General features: G+C 43.0%; 1 protein-coding gene across 1 annotated transcript in view; it reads right to left on the bottom strand.

Annotated features, from left to right (window-relative positions):
* IQSEC3 (IQ motif and Sec7 domain ArfGEF 3) overlaps positions 1 to 22,453 on the bottom strand; it is a 100,462-nt gene extending 78,009 nt beyond the window's left edge. Inside the window, exon 1 of the mRNA XM_086610434.1 lies at positions 21,975 to 22,453. Within this exon, the coding sequence (XP_086466560.1) occupies positions 21,975 to 22,453 (479 nt within the window). The remainder of the gene's footprint in view (positions 1 to 21,974) is intronic.
* Between the last annotated feature and the right edge of the window lie 205 nt (positions 22,454 to 22,658).

Raw genomic sequence — 22,658 nt, 5'->3', positions numbered from 1 at the left:
CCAGAGAGTGATTACAAGAACTCCTTATGCTTATGCTCAATCGAAAGGGCTTCTGAATTCTAACTAATCTGTGTTACTTCTTAACATGGAGAACCTATCCTCTTGGAGACTAGCCACTAGATGCTGTTATTCTGGTAGCACAATTCTCTCATCATGGACTAAGTGCAGTGTTTTCTCCCTCATTTGGTAGCATGATCCATCTCAACTCAGGGTGGCTGAATTTCACCTGAGATATGAAGTTTACCTCCGTATAAAATGGTGTTAGTACACTTCAAAACTACCTGTGAAGACACACCCGCCTCCTCTCCCCAGTCCACCTCATCTATGGGCATTATGATGTCTGTTTTCATGCTCATAGCTGTGAGAAAGACATTGCAACGCTATTCATTGATCTGGGACATATCATGTGCTCTTTCTCACACAGTAGTGCTGACCATGGATACATATGTGATGGCATTCGTGTTGGGGAGGGGAAAATATTACAAACCTGATTGCTGTAGAAGATGTGAAAGAGATAAAAATTAATGTCTTGATCCTAAATTTAAGTGTCCTGAGTCCCCAGCTTGTGCGAGGGGCATAGCTGGGCAAAGGAGACAGCGAAGATACCTTGCCCTCTGTGGTACTACTGATACCTTTTGTAAAATTAAGGTAGAGCAGCTGTTTGGAATAAGAACAATAAGCAACTTTTTCAACTTCCATTAATCCCCTAAGTGCTTTATAAGGGGTGTAGGAGGGAGAAAGAAACAGGGAGTGCCACTGATGTCTAGTCATCTCTTAGGTGGCATCTGGCAGTCAGTATGTTGCAGAGCTGTGTAGGGGGAGCTTTGAGCCAGGGACACCTAAACAAACCCTTTCTCTTGCAAAATATACTGGAATGTCGTTCAGGGATTTAAGTCTGCCTAGGAGAATCTAACTGCTCCTTTTCCATGAGTGCTAGCGGAAACTAAGCACTTGAAATCTCTCAGTGACTTTGGAAGACAGCCTTCTTAACTCATTCAGAGCAGATGGGAATGCTGCCATTCAGATTTCAAATCTGAGATTTGCTGCTCCACCGTGACCTCCCGAGAAGCCAGTTTCTTTGCCTTTGAACTGAGCGCCTTTTGAAAATAAATGCTGATATCACTAAGTCACTTTGGATAGGAACTAAGAGCTGTCCTGCTTGACTAGAGATTGCAGGTAAGCTGAAGATCCCACATATGACTGCAGCATATCCTCAGAAACCAACATGCCTTGAAATATGACTATTTCCTTAAGCTTATTCTTCTGTCCTAGAGCAAGTGTACAGGCTGGATTATGTGAGTTCCCAAAAAAAGTATGTCATTCTACTGCTTTTAGACCCTCTGTAAGCTTCTATGTGTTTCTTTATCACTTTGCACTAGTCTTTCTGCACTTCTGACTAAATTGTTGCAGTTGATTGGACTAGAAAAAGGGAAATTACACTTTCACTTGTGTTTGATAGCTTAGTTTCCTCTCACTAGTAGAAACTGCAGCATGAGGAGTTTTATATAAGAAAAAAATGTGAAAATACTGAGAATAGGCACTAATTGAGGCTAATCTAGTTCAAGACTGGCAGTTAGAAATGTTTTAGGAATAAGACTGGGCATTGCTTGTGTTGTATTCTTGCCACCTGCAAGGCTATGTTTCTCTCCTTTAAAAAGAATTGGAGTGAGATCCTTGTGTTTAGGATGACAAAACTGATAGTAAACTTAGATTCTGGGTGACTCCAAAGCAGACAGACTGTGACAAGTTTTCGCAGCAGTTGCTAGACCTCCTTCACTGAGTTGAAAAAGTCTGTTTAGCAATGCTCAGTGGCCTACAGCTATGCTTCCTCAGGCTCATGTCAGCTATTATAAGCTAAGTGAGTCAGTCCAGGTGTGCAGTTGGATTGAAGACTTCCAGTAAAAAACTGAAGGGGGTACTGCAGTAAGTGGTGGTCTTCCTTCTAAGTCATCACTGCCCCAGTGCCATGGCATGGTGCTGCAACGTTCTGTGACCCCAGCAAGATGTAACACCAAAGTAACTCGAACTCCCAGTAAGATTAAATGGATTTGTTGTTATTGTTGTTCCACGTTTGCATGTTTAAACTTGGAGTCTTCCGTTAAACTCCATTTGTTTAACAGAAATCACTGGGGCTACGGTCATATGCACCAGTTAACAGCCTGGTCTCAGTTGGTTAGAACTAATACCCGCACAACATATTTTGTGGAAATGGCAATTCTGACCACAGGAGACTGCTGCCTTCTATCCCAGAGGCAGCTGTGTCTCAGTGGCAGGTAATGGTCAGTTTGAATGCTCAGAAAGAAGGGTTCTGTCAATGAAAATTAGTATTTTTCTGGCTTGGAAACAATGTCCCTCAGGGCAAGAAGGGAATTCCAGTCTACAGCCATTATTTGATGGGACTGTTTCCAATTATGTATCCTCGGAACTCCTTAATTCACAAACTTTTTTCCTAAGGGAATAATGCTTCTGAAAAGCCTCGTTAAGGCTGTGTATGGAGGGAGAAATTTTAACTGCTTCAGCTAGTGCTTCAGTGCTGGGTATGAACACCAAGAACCCCTATAAAGTTCATGCAACTGTCAGAAATTAATAGAAATTTAATCGCACTGCTGTGTAAGAGCCCCTGTGAAGTGCACACCAAAGCCTCTAGCAGACCACAGAACTGGGATCATAGAGTAGGAGAAATGGAATCCATTGGGATGGTCATGGGCACCTTGAGAGCATGTTTGGAAAGGAAGGTGTAGCATGGTTATGTCAAAAGGATGCTCTGTGGATGACCTGTGGGGCCAGGCACTGCTGAGGGCCATGCACAAAAGGGAAGTGTGTGGCAGACCTCTCATAGGAAAACTAAATAGCAAAGAGACTAAGGGATGACCTGAACTTTAACATATGTGTACAGTTCCACATTACATTTACTCTTAAACCTCTGAAAGTATGTCTGTAACTAGACTGACTTATCAACTTTCAGAAGCTAAAACGCACCTGAGGGCAGGAAGTGCTAATGGGATGCTAGCAAGCAGAGAAGGAGTGCTAGTGTTTTGAATCTCTATAGGGTTGGTTTTTCTCCTCTACACAGTACTCAAAGTTTCATAGTCTCTATGTAGACACGAAAGACGCAGGCCATCTTAGTCCAATGCAAGAGGTTGGTCTTTTCATGTGCTAAGGGCTCCGAGCAAAGTTCTGTGAATGCCTAGAAATAGACTTAGGTTCCTTAATTGTAGGTTCCTGAGGTGTTTTGACTGGGGAGGAAGGAGTTTGATTTTGCATATATAAGTCTGTGCCACTCTTCAATTTTTTTCTGGGAGATTCTAAACCCAAAGCATTTGTCATATTCTTCGTGCTGTTCCTCAGCCTATCACTATTTTCTAGTCGTCCCTCTATCCAGTGGACAACATGGCTTGCTTTCTGGGGTCATTGAGTTTGACTTACCACACCTTACTTCTCGAGTAATTAAGACTTGTGTAGTATTCTTGATTTCCTTTGCTGTCTTTCTAGGTCGTTTTCTAGTTCTGGCTTTCATTTTCTTCTCTTCTGATAGAGGCTGCAAGTTTGCTGGAAAGTGTTTTTCTGCCTGCAGTGCACATAGGAAAAGGGGCTGTGGATTTTTGTTACTAGATATCTGCTGCATGCCTGCTTTCATCTGCAAGGAACTAGAATCACTTTAGATTCAGAACTAGAATCAGAACTAGACTTTCTAACAGCTGGTACTGAGAGCTCCAAGTGTCAGGATGAAAGGAAAGTAAGTACAAGAGGTGGATGTAGAGTGTTATCATGGGGTTTGGGCATCCTAATTCTGCCTTGGCGACTAATTAAATTAGGGCTTTTACATCAATCCAAGGAGTGCTCCAAGGAAAGATAAAATGAGGAATTGTTAATACTGGAAGGAGATGGAGGATGCAGTCAGGAAGAAAGAAAAAAGGGAATTGTACCACCTTACAGAATTGAAATTCGGATGCATGGAGGTTGGTCCTCAAAGATGAATCTGCAGGTTCCTCCACTGATGGGCTCCATATGAAATACAATAAGCTGTGAGGTAATCGTGAACCTCTGCTATCAAGCAATACTAGCACATTTGAGAATGGGAAACTTGCCACATCACCCTAAGCTCTCCACAAAACAACAATGCTGACATCTGAGAACAGACTCTCAACATGCAACAGCAATAAGGCCATCTGGCCCAGGAACAGAAACTTTCGATGACCAAACACCATCTTGCAGATTGTGCTGAGGCTTTGTGACTCCTGGATGGCATCTGCCTCTGAAACACAGCAGGTCTTATCAGCTGATAACATTAGCCACTACCTCGTCTCCTTCCACCTGTTTGGTGGTTTGGTTTGCTTTGTTTAATTAACCCAGGTTCTGAAGCAGAGGGCTATGAAGCAGTCATTCTTGTGTTTAACTTCCTTCATAAAAACAGCTGCTGTCAGACAGTGTTGGGGTTGAAGTGATTACAATATCTTTTGCATAAATCACTCTCCGGAAACTCACTTGTCTTAACAAGTTCTGGTATCAAGATTGTCTTTATTATCTCTCCTAGGGAAGGTTTGCAGTCTATCTCAAGACCCTCAGTCTGTTAAAGGAGAAGGCAAAATGAAGGCAACTGAGTAAGTATGCTAAAAGCTGCACATGTAATACAACAGACTGGCTGTTGCATTTGTGTGCCCCTGTAAATTCTTTCCAGGGAAATGCAAGGCAAAGTAAAGTGTTTTGCTTTTTGCTTCTTTGGCATTTATAAAGGCTGCCTTCATAGGACATTGTATTTTTAATTTCAGATCTCCTTTTCTCTCCTAGTTTTTATTCAACCTTACCTCCTTTTTCTTTTGTGTCAGATCCTTACTGGAAGGAATGCGGGGCTTTTAGTCTTGACAGTGCACGTCAAGGAAGAAGTAGGGGATGAGGGATAAAGGTAAGGTAACTTTTTTTCCAGTTTGGGAGGGTTTCGATGATGATGATTTTCTCTGAGTTTCTGCTTAAATACTGGAGCGTGGAAGGAAAGCAGTACTGTCAGTATTGGCTTCATGTGACATTCCTATTTGTGATTCTCCAATATCCTTGACTGAACTCAACAAGAAGAAGGAAATAGGGAAACGAAGACTTCATGCTTTGAGTGTCTGGAAAATAAAAATTTGTTGGGGCTAAACCAAGCAAGTTAAAAGAAAAAACCGTTTCTAGATGCATCTTTGGTCTCACTCACGATAGAATCAGAATGGGCATGGACTTTGAGATATGCAGCAGCGCACAGAACAGTTGCTGTGGCATTGGGACCCATGCCATGACCATTGCTACAGCCAATTGTTTTCCTACAGCCACTGTTGACTGCAGTGCTACCCTTCTTCTTGTTTGCTTATTCAAGATATTTTTTTAGTTAGCAATGCAGCCTGTATTTCTACCAAGGCTGAAATAGCCTTCTCAATTAACTGTTCAATCCAGCTACTAAAAGTTTAATTAAATCTGCATCTGTTGCCTGTGGGCCCATTAGAACTCCAAGGGCCTCCGCTCTCTCTCACTTATGTCTGCTCATGGCTGTGGGCTTCCACTGGATTGGTTTCACTGCCTTCAATGGTTACTCTCCATTGTGCCAAGGTAAACAAAACAGGAATTAAATGCTAAGCGTCTAGAAGACATTGGCAACAGACAAAATATGTGAGTAATTTTCTTGTTTAGATCTATAGTTCATTCTGTAGAAAATCTGTTTTGGAGACTGGTTTGAATGCTGTTTGGGAGATAGCTTGCTCTATCTTTTCTTGAAAACCTATTCTTATGTAATTAATAATTAAAACAACAACATCAAAAGCCTGATTGAGAAAATTGGTTTAGATTCTTCATAGTCAAATCCCCAAACAGCTAATGAACGCATACCCAGAAACCCTGTGCCATGGAAATTCAGCAAGTCTTTCTACCCAGGAGATTTTCAGCTATCTATGGAATCGTTACACTCTCTCCACCACCGTAATTATGGTTTGGTGAGTGTCATGGGGTATCACAAGTTCTCAGGGGTGCATAGACTGTGTGCAACATGCAGTTACACAAATGGGTGCAAGCATTCCAACTCATGTGCCAGTATTGTGCCATTAAAACAGCATTCCTGTCTTGCAAAGCAGGCCAGAAATATCCTCAGTGGATGGATTTGCTATTATTAACTAGAATACCTATTAGCAAATGAGGCGATTTCTGGCTTGGTGCTAGTGGAAATCACAAGGCTGAAAGGACAAAGAACAACCTGAACTATTCGGTGAAGAAGAGTTCCCTGAGAAACAGGACTTTACAAAGGAGGAGGGAAAAGGAGGGGTCAGTAGCAGGTAACCAACCCCCACGTGCACTCATCATCATGATGGGCAGAATAAAACTGAGATGTCACTTTTCCAGATTAATATCAAGTTCTCTTTTATCTAAGTTCATAAATATGAAGCCTTTCCTGCTGCATTTGAGGAACTTTTTTTCTTCATAATTTGTATGAATATCAGTGCTTGGGGAAGTGAAAGATTAATAGCACCTGCTTGGTGCCAAGCAGAGTGCAGGCAGGCTTCCTTTGCGCAGCTCTGCAGTTTCTCCTTACCTGCAGCACCTTCCCTAGCTTAGTTCTGAGCACCCGTGCAGCTGCCAGTACACCCAAACTCTGCTAGCCCAGACCTATTCATCTGCATAGCTCTGCTGCTGATGCAGAAAGCTGCCTACGTTATCACTCGTCGTTACAGCATGGATTGTCCACGCAGCTCTGCTGATGCATTAGAATCCTGTCTTACTCTTTCTCATGCTATTCCAGCACTGCTCCTTCATCTGTCTCACCACGTGCGGCATTTGCTAGTCCTTTGAACAACACTCAAGTCTTCATCTTAGTCCTGCAGCATCGCTTCCTCCAGTTCTCCATGTCTCTTCCTCAAATTGCATACTTTTGAATTCATCTCAATTCTGCCCAGCAGCTCCTACCTCACAAATGCAGTTCTGGACTTGCACAGCAGCTCTGCTGAGCCAACTTGTGTTTGCCACATGGGGAAATAACCACATAGAGGGTAGAAAAACGTCACTAAGCTCACTCTAGTTTAACTTAAGGTAGACCCATGGTAGCTTACTGGCATGATAGCCACTCTACGGACTTTGGGCCATCAGAGCTCTCCCCACCTAGCAGAGGGTAGTAGTAGTAGACAAAATGTGCTGTTTACATTTAAATAGGAGCATCCCCTATTATCGTGTCAGTCTCAAAAAATACATCTCTAAAGGTTGTATCAAAACAAAGCTGTGACTGTTGATGATCTTACAGCACCTGTCACACTGTCTGCTACAACAGCTCAGAGTGTTGTAAGTGGTAAGAAAGGTTGATACATCTTTTAGCTCCACGGACTGTGGTCTGACGGTTGATATTGATGAAGGCTATGCTTGATTTTAGTAGTACATGTAACTATGGCTCTTTGTTTCAGTGTATGGCAGGAACTGGATAACAGGTAGACAGCATTTTGCTTGCCTCCTGAGCACTCCCACCTATATTTTTTTGTGCAGTGTCACAAGTTTCCCAAGCTCATCATCCTCTTGCTTAGAAGCCTCTACTTAGTTCTCTCCTTCTTGTAGCATAACTTATTTTTTGCTTACTCAGAGCTTCTTCTAATCTATCTCTGGAGCCTTCTTAGTCCCAGGTTCAGAATGTGATCACTTACTCTTTGAAGCACAAAATACAGGTCAAGAGAGGTTTGTTGTTTTGGTTTTTTTTCTGTAGTCACCACCATACCACTGAACAAAACAATTAAATGTAAGTTCTTTTTAAAAAATATTGGGCAAATCTTCCCTTCCCTCTTTCCTTATTGATGATTTTGCTAATTCAGTGGGTTCCTGAAACCCATGTAAGTCACCAGATGTAGAAACTGGATATATGTGACGTAAAGCACAGCTCACTTAAGCTGTTCACCTAGCCAGTTGCGAGTAGTTATATACTTCTGAATCCCTCGTTCCTTCACACTTCACTTCTCCACATAGAGATGTGTATCTAGAGCAAAAGGAAGACATACTCGCATGGGGTTACAGATGTTTCATTCTCATGCCACTTCACCCTACCCATTCACTGTTCAGTACCTGCAGACATGCCATGCTCCTTGTCCTCCCAACAGCTAGCTGGGAATTCAGCAACAGAAACCTTCACCACAGCCTGGTTCTCAGCAGTGCTGTATTCATACGCTGCCATTGTGGTGTAGCTGCCACCTACACTATTCTCACAGCAGAGCTGTAGAATGGAGATTTTGGAGGAAAGAGAGGGTGTAACTTCCAATGAGAAAGAGGAACATGGGTGAACTAAGTAAGGGTGAACAGGAGATGCTGCCTAGAAGGAGCCAATGAAATTTGGAGAGGGGCTCCAAGCTATTTTCCTGAAGGCCAATTTTATTCTTGCTGGTATCTTTGTAAATGCTGCTGTGCTATCAGGAGCCACTAGGGTCTTCACTTTTCTTCATGACTTTAATAAAAGGAGTAGTAATACAGAAATGTCATTAAATTGGTCATATATTAGCTATTTTTTGTGACATATTTCCAACTAGTGTCATACTGAGTCCCCAGGGAACAGTTACTAATTGTGCCTCCGGTTAGTGTTCACCTCAGAGAATTCAAAACAGTAGCAAATAACCAGAATGCAGAAATAAAAAATAGAGCTGGAAGATTAAGGAGAGAGAGTGAGGTCCTAATCCTCAGAGGTGCTGAGTCCTTTCAAATTGAGGAAATCAGTATACTCCTACAGTATTAGCTGAGAGGAAAAAGTAACCAACAAAAATAGCTGGCAAGAGAAAGGAATTCCAGAAACATCCAAGGCACATTCACATCCTGAAGGCATTCTTGCCCTTGTTCCAGATCTCCCTTGTCATCTCTGTCATTACCAAATGCAGCCTAGGTCTACCTGGAATGCACCCCTTGACTGTGGCAAATGCATTCCAGTTGTATTGGACCTCCCAGAGCGTGCCCCCCTCTCCTATATGCACGAGAGTGTGCCAAAGAGTGCCCTACAAAGGGTTTGTAAAACACTGGGGCCTGCCCCAATACTGAACGGAAAGCTCGGCAGGATGGAGGATGCCTATGGAAGCCATGTCCCCAGGTAACAGCTAATCAGACTGAGCTAATGAAACAGTGTTAACCGTCAAGCCCTGTATCACAAACAAGAGGGATGGGGCAATGCAAGTGCTCTTCTTATTACTGGAAATTAAAATCTCAGCCCAGAATCCATTAAGCCACATATATCAGTTGTACAAGAGTTCTCCTTGGGTGAGGCAGGAAAAATCTGACAAGAGCAAGACTTTGAGACTGTCTGTATGACTTGGTGATTGCACGTACTGCTGTGATTGTGTCAGGGGAGGAAGGGATGGAAGCAGCGGACCCCAGTATGGCTCTGTATTTAATACAACAACGGGAGGGAAAATATAGCTGTGGGAAGAAGAAACTGCGGCTTTCTAGGCAGTGGTTTTTGGAGAAGGTACTCTGACAACTTATTCACATGCACAGATGTGATAATTACTTTCCGCTTCCCTAGCTCACATGCAGTGCCTACCTCTGTGGGAGGCTTTTCCTTTTGCTCCCACAAGAGGAATATTTTTCATGTCTTCCACATGCTTGCTAAGTTTTCTCCCATCAAACCAGACTGAAACAGCAGAGACTCTAGGCTCTTAACCTACCTTCTCTCACTACTCCTACCCTTCATCATTCCGTGCAACACATAACTCTTCCATTGCTGCAAAACCCAGCAGCCTCCAGCATATGTGCGTGGTTTCTTGCACTTTTTTACTTTGACACATTTACACCACTGTTTTACTCCGACACATTTTCTTGCTGGACTAGCTGCTTTTGTAAACTTTGCTGGACTTTCACGCAATACATGTTCAGTGCCCTGCCAGTCTGAAACCACGTGTCTCGATTCCTCCTCAAATTCAATACTCAATTTTATCTCCAGCTTCCACCACTCTTTCTTTCTAGTGTATGTAACTGACACCAATCATGAACAGCTGTTAAGGATTTTTGGCCAAGGTATAGATCTTTAATTGGCCAAAACTCTTCCTGACATCAAGCTGTCCAGGCAGTGAATCAGATTTCAGGATTTAGAGCAATGTTATTTATACCATAGAAGTGACCTTATAACATTTAACACTTCTTGTCCTGTTTGTCTCCTTCTTTCAAGGCACTGTAGCCTACTTGACAGGTCAGAGCCCTGGGACACAGATTTTACTCTAAGCTTTGACTAGCTGGGTGAACTCAAGCAAAACATTTTCCATGTTTTCATCCCCTTTTGCAACACGAGAACTACCTTTGTAAGCACTGAAGGGTCTACTGATAAAGAGTAATGCAGAAGAGATGATATTATTATTATTACCTATTTTTGCATAGTATTTCTGTCATTCATCCTGCAGCAAGATCTTGCCATGGTTAGAGGTGTATGACAGGAAAAGATTACATACTTGCTCCTTGCTGCACTTTTAGATATTGGTAGGGACATACACTAACAACATTCCACCCGTGAATAAGTGCATTACTTCCCAAAGCACTTTAGAAAACATAACATTACTGTCTACATGTGCTTATCGCTGAAATGCAGCTGTTTCTGGTGTGAGATATGAGAGTTGGCCATAGCAGCCTGCAATGAAGCCTTGTAAAAAACTGCAGCAGAAGAAGGACCCTGATTCCTTATGCTTTAAAAGTTGTATTATCATTTGTGCTTGAGGTAGTGGGATGTAAATTGCTCCGTGAGGATTTGCTAGCATCTCAAACCCATGTCACACAAAAGAAAATAACTTCACAAAAGGGAGATAATGAAGAATGGGGACTGTTGTCACTTAAGCAAAACAGTGAGAGAGACATGATGACAAATTTACACCAGCACATGAACAGGGATAACACCTTTGCTCTCTGTGTGTTTATATCCTGTGAAGGGACGCAGGTGGTGAAGGTCCCTAACATCTAATCTGGAAAAAGAGGTGCTAATGCCAGGCAGAGTCATCCTGAAAATGATGCTATCTGCAGATATACTCCACCGTCCTCTCCTAGAACTCCGGGTATTTCTTGCAGATCTCCCATACACTGTCTGACCAGGCTAAACTGCATTGCTTTATGAGATCTGATAAGCCCCCCATCTCATAGTGATGAGAACTAGTCATATACACTCTGGGCATACAGTAGCAGCCTCCTTCCTTAAGCCTGGGAGTTGCCTACTGGGAAGGTGGCTTCAACCAGTCAGTATCTGTTAAAAATAATGTTCAGTGTGTGCTGTTTATTATTAATTTATCCTGAGTAAGAAGCTTCATAAATCATAGAATCATAGAATCATAGAATCATAGAATGGTTAGGGCTGGAAGGGACCTTCAAAGGTCATCTAGTCCAACCCCCCTGCAAGGAACAGGGATATCTCCAACTAGATCAGGTTGCTCAGGGCCTCATCCAACATAAAACCCTGTCATTCCTTCCCTCACCCCAGCTACACCGAAACATCAGTACAGTCACACCCGTAAAAGAACCAGCCTTCAGAAACTTTACAGCCTCTGCAGGATAAGGTTACGGGGCTGCTGGCTCTCCTGCATTCTATAGTTTCCATGGAGGCCTTTCCCCTTGTCCTTGTAACTCCTTCCCACTGCTGTCTACTTGTCCACCAGCTTGTATCTCCCTGCACAGACAACCTCTGCAGAACCCAGAAGTATGGTATACTCTATCTTATGACAGCTGCAGAGGCTCTGGAGAGCATGCAGATGTGCACACCGCTGGGATGTAGTCCTGAGGCAATGCTCCGGCCATGCTTTCAGGCTTGGGATTTGAAGAGTAGGTTAGTATAGACTTAAAACCAGCCTGAAGGTTGCCCATAGTAGAGAGTAGATACACGCTGTAGATGCCTCTCATCCTCTTCTTCCCCTCTTCCCCTGTCACTAGTATTTCCTTTCTTCTGCCTACCAATAAAATAACTTGCTGAAAGCAAATGGAGTTTGGCAGAAGTCTGATCCCTCCTTTAAAAATGAGTAGATTCTTTCTTCCACCTTTGGGAGGCTCAATACCTTCACATGTCTGAGACTGAAACTCTTCGCCAACGCTTTTCATCCATCAAGGATACAATGTGGAATTCCCTATCTGCTTGGCTGTGTAAGAGCCACAGTAAATGAGGTGATAAAGGTAGTATAATAGTTCCAGCCAGAGTATATCTAGTGAAGTCAATATTTATGTATTTACCTTGACAAAGAGAAGAAATTCACTCCTTTCTTGGCAGAAACAAGGGACCAGCAGTGAATGTTGCTGCAGCTAACATGGGGATCGGTATTTTCCCAAATGAGTAATAAAGAATTCTTGGGGGAAACATTACAGCAGTTGGCTGTGCCATCCCAAATGATTGCCATGGCAAGTATGCACAGAATCTAATAGGCTAATAGCTAACTCAAACTAACTAGCTTCAGTGGTGGGACAGAAGTCAGTTCAAGATCCATAACATCAGAAGTTATATATGAGTGTTACCTCACATCTCTTCAAATTTGAAGCCACTTAGTTAAATGGGTTCAGCCACTCAGATTTACAGTTAAGTGGTAACAGAATCCGGCTCTTAGAATTACCTGGATTGTAAAAATAGTGCAAATTACAGATGAGAGCTGTGCAGTCTATCTACATCAGGAGTTTGACTGGGTATAGACTTATTGGCACAAAACACTATAAAAGAAAACTGCTTCAAGAGAGGTCTTCGGCATGAGAACCAGGGAATGCCCAGGGAAAAGGGAGAAGATTCCTCAGATTCTTTGAATGTTCAGGTGAAAGATAGTGGTCCAGTGTGCACAGATATCAGCATGGGCCCTCAGGACAAATCCAGATACTCAGTTACTATGGTGAAGGGGGCCATGTGAATACCTAGGCAGACACGGGCAATTTACTGGTGTCCTACTGGGAATGGATTTGCAAATTAAAAACCAGCAAATGAAAGACAAGGACATTTGTGAGAATTCTGAACTGACTGCAGAGCTGAAACTTTTCCTGGAACAGCCCAACAGAGGCAGAAACACTATTCCTCACTGAGGTGAAAAAGCAAGGAAAGATAGGTCTGAGCTTGGTTCCGTAACTGAAGTAGAAAGAAAGGTAATAATCTCTCTAAATCTAGAGAGGTACCCACTCTTTTGGAAAATGCTATCATGTATGAAGTCCGGTAAGAACTTCAGGGTCAAAACCACACTGCTCCGGAAGGCAGATCCAAGGATGTCCCATGGAGGCAGTGCCTACCCAGGCACAGCAACACCAAGATGCTGGATGTTGAGGCTGAAGGAGGTGCTGTCAGGGCAACTCTCCCACTGGAGCAGGATAGTGTGAACCACTTTGGAGGACTGCCTGGAAATTGATGTCACAGAGACAAACAGATTGACAGCAAGGCCCTGAATTTTAATAGAAAGGTCAGAATTTGAACAAACATCCAAAGTACAGCAAAACCTGAAGAAAATCCCAAACCTCCCTAAGATCTGTAATAATTTCAGTGTCAATTTTCTACTGTTCTTGAGAATGACATAGATGCTTTAGTGTGTTTCAGCAAATAGAAATTAACCTCTCTAGTAGTAACCGTCTCAGCAGCAGCCCATGCCCACGCAAATGTTGGCAGGCGGATTAAGATGATCCACCAACTTCATATGCAAAGCCAGGAGGAGCAACAGACTCCATTTGCCAACAGTAAACCTCCATCTAGGTGCCCTCTGAACTCCTACGGTAATTTCCCAATTCTTTATAACTTTAACATTCCAAGACTTTTAAGAGGCTATTACACACAGAACACTAGCTCCAAGAAAGGGTCACAAATTTAGAGCGGACTGTTCAGCCATTTTGATGCACTGGTGAGCTAAATCAAAAAATTATTTAGGCCTTTATTACCTGGATTCCTAAGCAAAATATGTTTTCTGTGACCATATAATCTTCTCCTTGTTCCTTCTATGCATGTGTGTCTCTTTCTCTATGTGGGTGTGTGTGTCTATGTTGGTTCCTACTTTGCAACTGCAGACCCCACTGTGAGCTTCAACCAAGTTTGAGTGAGTAACAGTGATCTCAGAGATACCAACCTCTTATGAGTTTCATGAAAATAGCTGGTGGGATGTAACAGAGAGAACTTTGTAGGTTCTCCACTGAGGGAAAGGCTACCAAGTGAACTGAAGCCATTACTCCACACGGAAGTCTCCATGTTGGAGAGAGATGTTATAAAAGCCTCAACATCAGGAGAAGCTTAGATCAGAAGTTACATCTTGTTAGGCATCAGAAAACATAACCGTGACACAAACCTTCTGGAAACCAAGCTTCAGCTCACAGACCCTCTTGTTTTCAGCTAGAAAAGGGCAGGAAGGAGAGTGTTTGCCATTTTTAATTTCTTATTCAAAATCACTTCAATTTCACCAAAATGTCCCCTCTTAGATGTGACTAATCATGGAAAATATTGATCCCCTTCTATCCTCCTCAGAAAGTGCAACTTCAGAGCACATGAAAATAACAGCAGATCAATGAGCATAATCTTAGCAAAAGCAATAAAAATAATACCTGTGTGAGAAGCAGACTGAGGGTGCACGCACAGGGTAGAGAAAAGAAAAAACATTATCAAACAGAGCAAATATATCTTTATAACCCTGCAGCAACAGGATTCCTTCCACCTTCTATTAAAATACCATAACGAAACATTACAGACCTATTAAATGAAGAATCAGAATGTTTGTTAATGGTTTTCTCATTGTTCACTGCCATTTCTGTGATGAGTTGCTATCCGTTGCTATTGTCAACACTCATTTACACTAGTGGATGTATGTGTGTTTGTGTGTAAGGACAGACAGACAAAATCCGGTACAGATCCTCAGGTGATGTAAATTGTCACAGCTGTATTGATGTCAGTAAAGATACACCGATTTCCTCCAGCAGATGATTTGTTTTTCTTTATGTAAAAAGCACAGAAACTAGGTGCTGTGTTAACTTTGCTCTTAAGACACTTACAGTAGACAAATGCTCAAGCATTCTCTCCCCTATGTGCAAATAATACATATATTGTCCTGCAGTACACATTGCAAATAATGGCAGGGGCTTTATGCTGCTTTCTATGCTGAAATTTATTAAAAGGATCATTCCTGATCTATCTGCCCACTCTTATCTGTAACAATAGATCTCCAACTGCTTTGCTACAGATCTTAAAATACACAGAGATGAAAGGGACTGTCCAGCACCACTACTCTGTTAAAAATACATTTAAGAGGAATTAAACTTTGATGTTAAGACTGCTAGTCCAATGCTCTACCTAAGAGATCTTAAACAGAGCCAGTGGGCAGAACAAGTCCAATAGTCAAGACTCTCATTTTCTCTTCTGGGGCTCAGCTAAATGAAATTACAAACTCCAGAATGGATGAATACAAGCATATTACTAGTTTGTTCCAAGATACACCTCTTTGAGGGAAAAAAATGTATATATAATTTAAAAAAAAAAAAAAAGTATTAAAAAGAAAGGCAAAACGGTCATATTTCAGGCTCTGTCTTCATAAATGACTCTTTTCTTTTCTCCTTATTTGCTCTTATATGGTTCCATGGAATGTGGACCAAGTAATGATCACAGACTACAGGTAATTTTATAACAAATGAAATATTTTCCATCTGTTAAACAGAGAAATATTTCTGGCTTTCAATAATGCTTTCCTAAGGGAGAAACAACAAAAGGTTTCATAACCGACAATGGAAAAAGAGAAACAAACCACTGCTGAACTAGGAAAGAAAGGAGAAAACAAGCAACCTAACAAGGAAAATAACAGAAAAGCAGAAGATGAATAAACCCTACATACAGAAAGATTAAGGTAGAGAGACAGTAGCTCTTTTTTTCTGTTGCTGCTTGGATTCTGAGGCAGAAGGAAAAAAAAAAAACTGGGAAATTTCTACAATCTAATACATGTGTTCGTTCAGAGGTATTTTTGCTTGCAGAAGCATACTTCATTTTATCACATGAACACTTTTTTGGCATAAGTAGGTAGAAGCCGTAATTAATAGAAGACCAGACTTCTAGCTGACAGGCTCTGGTCTGGTACCATCTAAGGACTAGAAGAGCATCCCAAGGCTAGATTTCTCTGTCTTACTCTGACTAAAAGTGCAAACAATTTCAAGTATGGTGTAGGTGGGAACGTGTACAGTCTACGCCTCATATCAGTAACCACTTGCTGCATGCATAAACTGTATGAACCATGCCTAAATTGTATATTCCTGTATGTGCATCATTTTATGGAGGATGTGGAAGCATCAGTCGCTTGTTGCAATCTCAGAACAACGGGTGCCCTTCCACACTGTACATGCTGCAAAGAATGGGACAGCCAGCCCAAGAGTCACCTGGCACTCAGTCCCTGGCAGGAATTCTCAAAGGCGTTGTTAACACCTATTCTTTTAGGACATTGTTCCATTTATACCTCTTCCAAACAGCCATGAGTGAATTCTTCTGAATGCCAACACTGTTGCCATGTGAGCCCATTGCTCCTGAAGTCTTCTCATAGAGCCTTACCTTGGATCTGCCAGGGAAGTGACACCAAATGGGCCAACAGAAAGCTTATGGAAGAAAGGTACCCTTGCCACCAGAGAAGAGCAGCCTGGCTGCAACAGAACATAGAGCTGAGTGACATAAGAATATCATCTTATCAGAAAAACAGAATAATGCATTTGCATCCTTCCTCATTTAAGCATTAAAAAAAAATCACCTTTTTTGCTGTAGCTTTCAGCCCTTGGCTTCTCTTGTTAAAAGACTAGCATGAGTCTTTGTGACTCCAGGTACTGCTCTAACTGAGCTCAGGACACAGATACATGGGTAGTATCTGTCCAAAGCACTGCTAGGCAGTATTTCACTCAGATTCCCTCCTTGTTATTATTTCTTGATGCTCTGATCCCCACAGTGAGATTTCCCACAATAGTGTTTCAGCCTTGACACTGTGTGCTCAGGCCGGGACTTTGTACAGCATCACACTGAGGTGCTATCCCTGTGGGTGGAATTCCCCATGCCGTCTTTACTCAACAATTTTATACCTAGAACTTCATCCTGAATCCTTCCTAAGCTGAGACCTTTTCCTTCTCTTATTTCACCTGTTATTTCTTAAATATTGTTGTGAATCATTAATTCTATATTCCTCTGCCTGGAATTTTACAGGCCCTGATGCAGATATGACGCAGGTGTGTCTTGGGCTGATTACAACACGAATGGAACCAGTATGGATAGATCTTTAAATGAGGCGCAGTCACGGAGAGCTGACTTTCTTTTTTCTTCTCATTATGCTCTTTATTTCAAAACCGTCTAAGCAGGGCTTTAGCATCTGTGTAGCTATGCCAATGCGGACCTCTGTCATTTGAAACCAGCTTACAGCACTTGACTCCAAATAACTTTTGATGCCGAAATGGCACACTGCTGGCAGGGATTTGCAGAACCCAGGGCAGCACCAATGCAGCTACTTGTGGTGTCTGAAGGCTCAAGGGAGTTAAACCCTGAAATAGGCTGGGGGAAATCTTAAGGTGAAAGAATGAAAGCAGAGGGCAAACGTAGCATTCCTGGTGCACCCAAAGGGAAAGGAATGGGTATCTGGGGTACACAACCCATTCAGAGTTGCTCTGGTTTGTTTTGTTTTTTTTTTTTTATGCTGGTGCAATGCGCAAATATAGCAAAATATGTTAATAGTAAGCCATAATATTTACAGTTATTGTTAGTATCCATTGAAATCAGTGGGATTTTCTCTAATGTCTTTACCCTGGAGATAATCCATAGAATAGAACATTAATGCATAGTTAAAAAGAAAAATTATGGAAAACAGCACCTCTGCATATGCAATATCTTCATTTTAAAGTTACATAATTGAGCTTTTGAAATTAAACAAAAATATAGCAAACAGCCTCAGACCACAGCAGCAACTAAGTGACTCTAACATTATCTTCTAAAACTTGCCTCTTTACTAACAAAAAATACTATCCTAAACCAATACAAAATAAAATAAAATAATTTTCAGCCCAATGCAAATCCAAATGAGCTTTAAGACCTCTGGGAAAACGTGATTTTAGAAAATTTCTTCCAAGAGTTCTAAGAGTTTGTTTTGCATGAAGAGATATCTTGTAGAGCAAACATAGGGTACCAATTTAAAGGCAATACTTAGATTCTTTCTGTCATGCTAGACAAATACTGTTTCCAAATACTGTTGGTGACATGGTTAAAAGAAGACTTTAATGCCGCTTTAATGCAGAATGTTTGTAAACTGCACCCATATCTTTTGATGGAAGGAACTATAACAGATTATTAGCTAATACTCTAATTGTATTTATCAAAGTGAGTTTTCCAGCTAATGCATGGGCTCAAAATCTGAAGTCCTTCCACAAGCAGAGCTCCTACTGAGAGTTTCACTGATAAAAACCAGCAGGATTTGGGTCATTTAGACTTAATCTCCTAAATTCAACCCTGTGGCATTTCCCTGATACTCCATGAAGGGTACTGGGGATTGGCAAGGAAGGTAGTATTCCGATGAAGAAGGGAACGAAAATTTCTACTCACAGGATTTGACAATACTTTGGGATGGTCCCTTAAGACAAGAGGCTGCCTAGTAAGGGTGATCTAAGCTATGCTAATTTGGCAACCTGTATTTTTGAAGCAAAACATTCCATGACGAATGACCTTATTTCTTTGTTTTTAAAGCTGTGAGGCACTTATGCAATAGACTCCTCAGGTAGAAAGAGACAGATGCCACAGAATAATAATCAGCCTAATTCTTGCTGAGAGTCTCTGCAAAAATCTTTCTCCTTTCATAGGTAAGCTCAGTGCTATCTTTCTCACACAATGACATGCAGCAACAATTAGTGGGCCTCTGCATAACTCAGGATTTCTTCCCTTTCTACAAACGGGCTTGGTTTTGTTCCCTTTTAAAATGTAGTTGGTTTTTTTTTTAAAAAAAAAAAAAAGTGTTTTAAAAAAAAGAAAACTTATCTGTTGTAAAAAAAGCTAACAAGAAGAATAAGACTGAACTCTTCTTTAAAATAATAGAGATGCTTCAGTTATTTTTTCTTCCAAGCCCATCAGAGTGGTTCCAAAGAATGTTATCAATATGGTGATAGGCGCTTTATATATATAAATATAAATATAAACATATATATATATGTATAAAAAGAAGACTGCCCCAACTGACATGAATAGCCACACGTGTCCAGAAGCTCAGGTCTTCACTTCTACCCAGGGCTTGAGGTGAGCTGAGCTACAGAAAAACTCAATTCTACTCAAAATGAGAAAACCCCTGGTCTGTGTCTGAGGTGAGAAGGGCCAGCACAAGTACACTTAAACATGCTGCCAGAACCTCCTGGTTTGTGAGAGGCGGAGGAAGTTCCATTACTGGGCAGCGACAGCCGGGCACTGACCGGGTGCTGCTTTAACCCTTGCTTTCAGCCACCGCATCCTGACACGCTGAAGTATCATTTCTGTTCTGTTTAGAGTGGCCATTTTCTGTAGTGAACAGTCAGTTCCTACGCTCTTGGCTAAGATTAAAAAACATAGATAACATTGAATTTCAGGGTTTGCAATAGAGGGAAAAACATGTTCAGATGCGGGGAGGAAGGAAGAGAGTGCAGATGCCTAATTTTTGTAGATATTAAAGTATACGTCCCCTACTGTCACTTAAAAGCAAAAATACAACTCTCAGGTTGGCCAGCTGGATCATGAGGGATATTGGGCACGCTTTCAATAGTGAAAGATTCCCCCCCTCCATCCAAGTTGCCTTTAAGTTAGATTTTGCAGTCTCTTTGATTTCCTTCTAACGGTCCGAGATGAGAGAGGATGAAACCCAGTATATACGATCAATGGGGTAAAAAAAAGAACCTGCAGGAGTAAGAAACGTAGACTGTTTTGCACCTCTCATATTTCCTTTTCTATACAAAGATTTTGGTTTGCCTATGCTATAGAAGGAAACAGAAGCAGTCTATTTTAATCTTCCTGAGTGAAGAGCGCTGCAGGGATTGCTCCGTTATCCCCAGCAGCAGCCCTGACTTTCCACAAAAAGGCTACATCCGTCCATCCATTCATCCATCTATCCATCTATCTGAAATATAAAGGTTATCGTATGATATACCAGCGAACAGCCGTGTTCTTAATGCACTTCTCTTTGTGCATTTTGGTGTGAAGAAAAAATCTACAATTCTTCCCCCAAACCTCACCGCAAAAAAAAAGCTCAGATAAGAAGGAGGCATTTAGACTTATGCATAGAAATTGATCCTTCAATCTGTGTAATGACGTATTACAGAAACTCTGTTCAGAAGAAAGGAAAGCCCCTGCCAATACGATGTTTCTAAGAGAGCCTTCGCTGCAGGGATTCACTCTTGAAAAAACAATGAGGTTGATTACGCGTTTTTATATGGGTTTCTTACTGTTCTGACTTCAGTGACCTAAACTATGCTATTCTGGATTCAAACCAATCGGCACGAGCTCAGGATCTGGCCCCACGTCTTTTTTAAATCCATCTATTGCATGATGAATAAGGGCCTGATCCTGCAAATGCTTACTACCTGTATTAATATTCTGAGTAGCCCACTCACTTCCTTTAAGTTGTGATTGCAAAACTGAGTCTTACAGTGCAGTATTTTAGAAGTATGGATCTGCCTTTTGGGATTCAAGTGTGCCTTGGACCGTACATATTCCTTTAATGGTATTTCTTTCAACAGTAATTTATCCACTGATTTTCATAGAATCACGTGATAGAAGCTTAGCTGTTATCAAGTGGTGTAACTCTACTTACACCAGCTGAAAATGTAGCTCCATGTTGTAGCTGTGCTTGTGTATTCAAAACAAACATGAGAGAGAAGGGTCCCTTTTATTTAAAGTGTCAAAAAGAGACAAGGAAGACGTATTGGGCTATACAGTGTGCTATGTCCTTCATTTGTTTTGACATTATAATAGCCAAAACAATAGAGTTCATTCTAGGAAAGAAATTCCGATCTAGTTTTACTACTTATATTAGCTTCTTTCTTACATAAAAAAAAAGCCATATCGGAAGCTATGCTCCTTCTCTTCCTAACTTCACTAACTCTGGCTTTCAACCAGAAAACATTCCCCTGCTTTCAAAGTGCCTAAACAAAGGCAATTACAATCCTGAGTGGAGTTGTAATTAGCAGCTGGTGAACTGATGGCATATACTGGATACGTAATCCAAGAAAACGTGAGTCTTCAATAGTACGTAGCCTCGTCCACCACCTATAATGCTGGAATGCTCATACTTGTTTACTACACATGCATGCACATAGACCATTATCAGCATTCAGTACTAGTAGTCCTGCTTTCTTCACTGAAGAGGAAAGACGAGCAAAAAATACTTTGTCCTTTTGAAGAGCTGGATCAGTGTCAGGTGCCACTCACAAAAAAAAAAAAAAAAGACAACCTACACACAAGCGCAATAAGCATCCTAAATGTCAAACATACATACAGCATCTGTATCTTTTATGAACATACATACATCACGTGCAACATAACGCATACCCTAGACCCCTTACAGCAGCGAGGGCAGGAAAATCCCGGCTCATTCCAGGGATGATGGGGTTTTTTTGACAGATACCAGTGCCTTGAGGCAAACAGAAGCTGCCACAATGCTGGTGTCCTTTGCAAAGCTTCTCACTGCCTGGGCGAAACCCCACTCATCTTCGACCAAAGACTTATTAATTTATGACAGACAACGAGGGCACGATGCTGTGTGCGAGCACCTCGGCTGAGCAGCTCAAGCAGGTCCAAACGGGCCACAGACACTTGTGCATCAAAATAAACGCGGCGAACGGGGAGGCGAACGCCTCTTGGAAGCAGCATCCTGGCTCCCCTTCGCACTCTGCCCGCTCTCCCCGCGAACGCACCGAGGGAGGGATTCCCCACCCACCCACACGCTGCCTCCCTCTGTGCAAGGCTGCAGGGGGTACAACCCAGTTCCCTCTTGGATCCGGGCCCGGAAAGAGCCCGTTACGCTCCTGTCCCCGCACCGCCACCCCTGCCCGCCCCCTTTCCCCTTCTCACTCACTCCGGTCTCCTGCTCAGGACGCCTTTGCCGATGGCCTGGGGGGTCTTGTGCTGGAGCAGAGCGGCGCAGCAGCCCTTCTCCCGGCCGTCCTTCTCCGCGGGGTGCTGGTGGGGCTGGACAGCGGGGTGCTGGTGCCCGGCAGCCCGGCCGCCGCCGCCGGGGCCCGCCGGTGCCTGCTTGCCCGCCGGCGGCGGCGGCGGCGGCGGCTGCGCCGGGAGCTGTTGGTGGTGCTGGACCGGCTCGGGCTGGCCCGGCGGCGGCGGGGGCTGCTCGGACGCCGGCCCCTGGGGCGGCTCAGCGGGGGCCGGCCGCTGCCCGCGGAGGCTGCGGTTCTCGGTGCTCAGCTCGTCCAGTCGCCGCTCCAGCTCGTCGATGCGCTGGCGCTGGGTGTGGATGAGGCTCTGCTGGTTCTGCACGATGGCGGTGAGCTCCTTCAGGTAGAGCACGGCGCGCACCGGGTTCTCCAGCAGGCTCTCCATGCCCCGGCTGCCCGGGCCCCCCTGCCCGGCCGCCGGCGCTCCGCCGAGAGCGGCGCGGGCTGCGGGGAGGCGCCTCGCCGCCCCACGCGCACACACACACGCACGCACACGTACCGCGCGCGCGCCCGCGCCACCGACGGCCGCCCGCCCGCTCGCTCGCGCGCGCGCGTGCCCGCCCGCCCCTGCCCCCGCGCGCCACGCACGG

This window comes from Tauraco erythrolophus, chromosome 4 (genome assembly GCF_009769465.1).
Source record: "Tauraco erythrolophus isolate bTauEry1 chromosome 4, bTauEry1.pri, whole genome shotgun sequence".
In the NCBI taxonomy this organism is placed as follows: domain Eukaryota; kingdom Metazoa; phylum Chordata; class Aves; order Musophagiformes; family Musophagidae; genus Tauraco; species Tauraco erythrolophus.
This window is presented reverse-complemented; position numbering and strand designations above follow the sequence as displayed.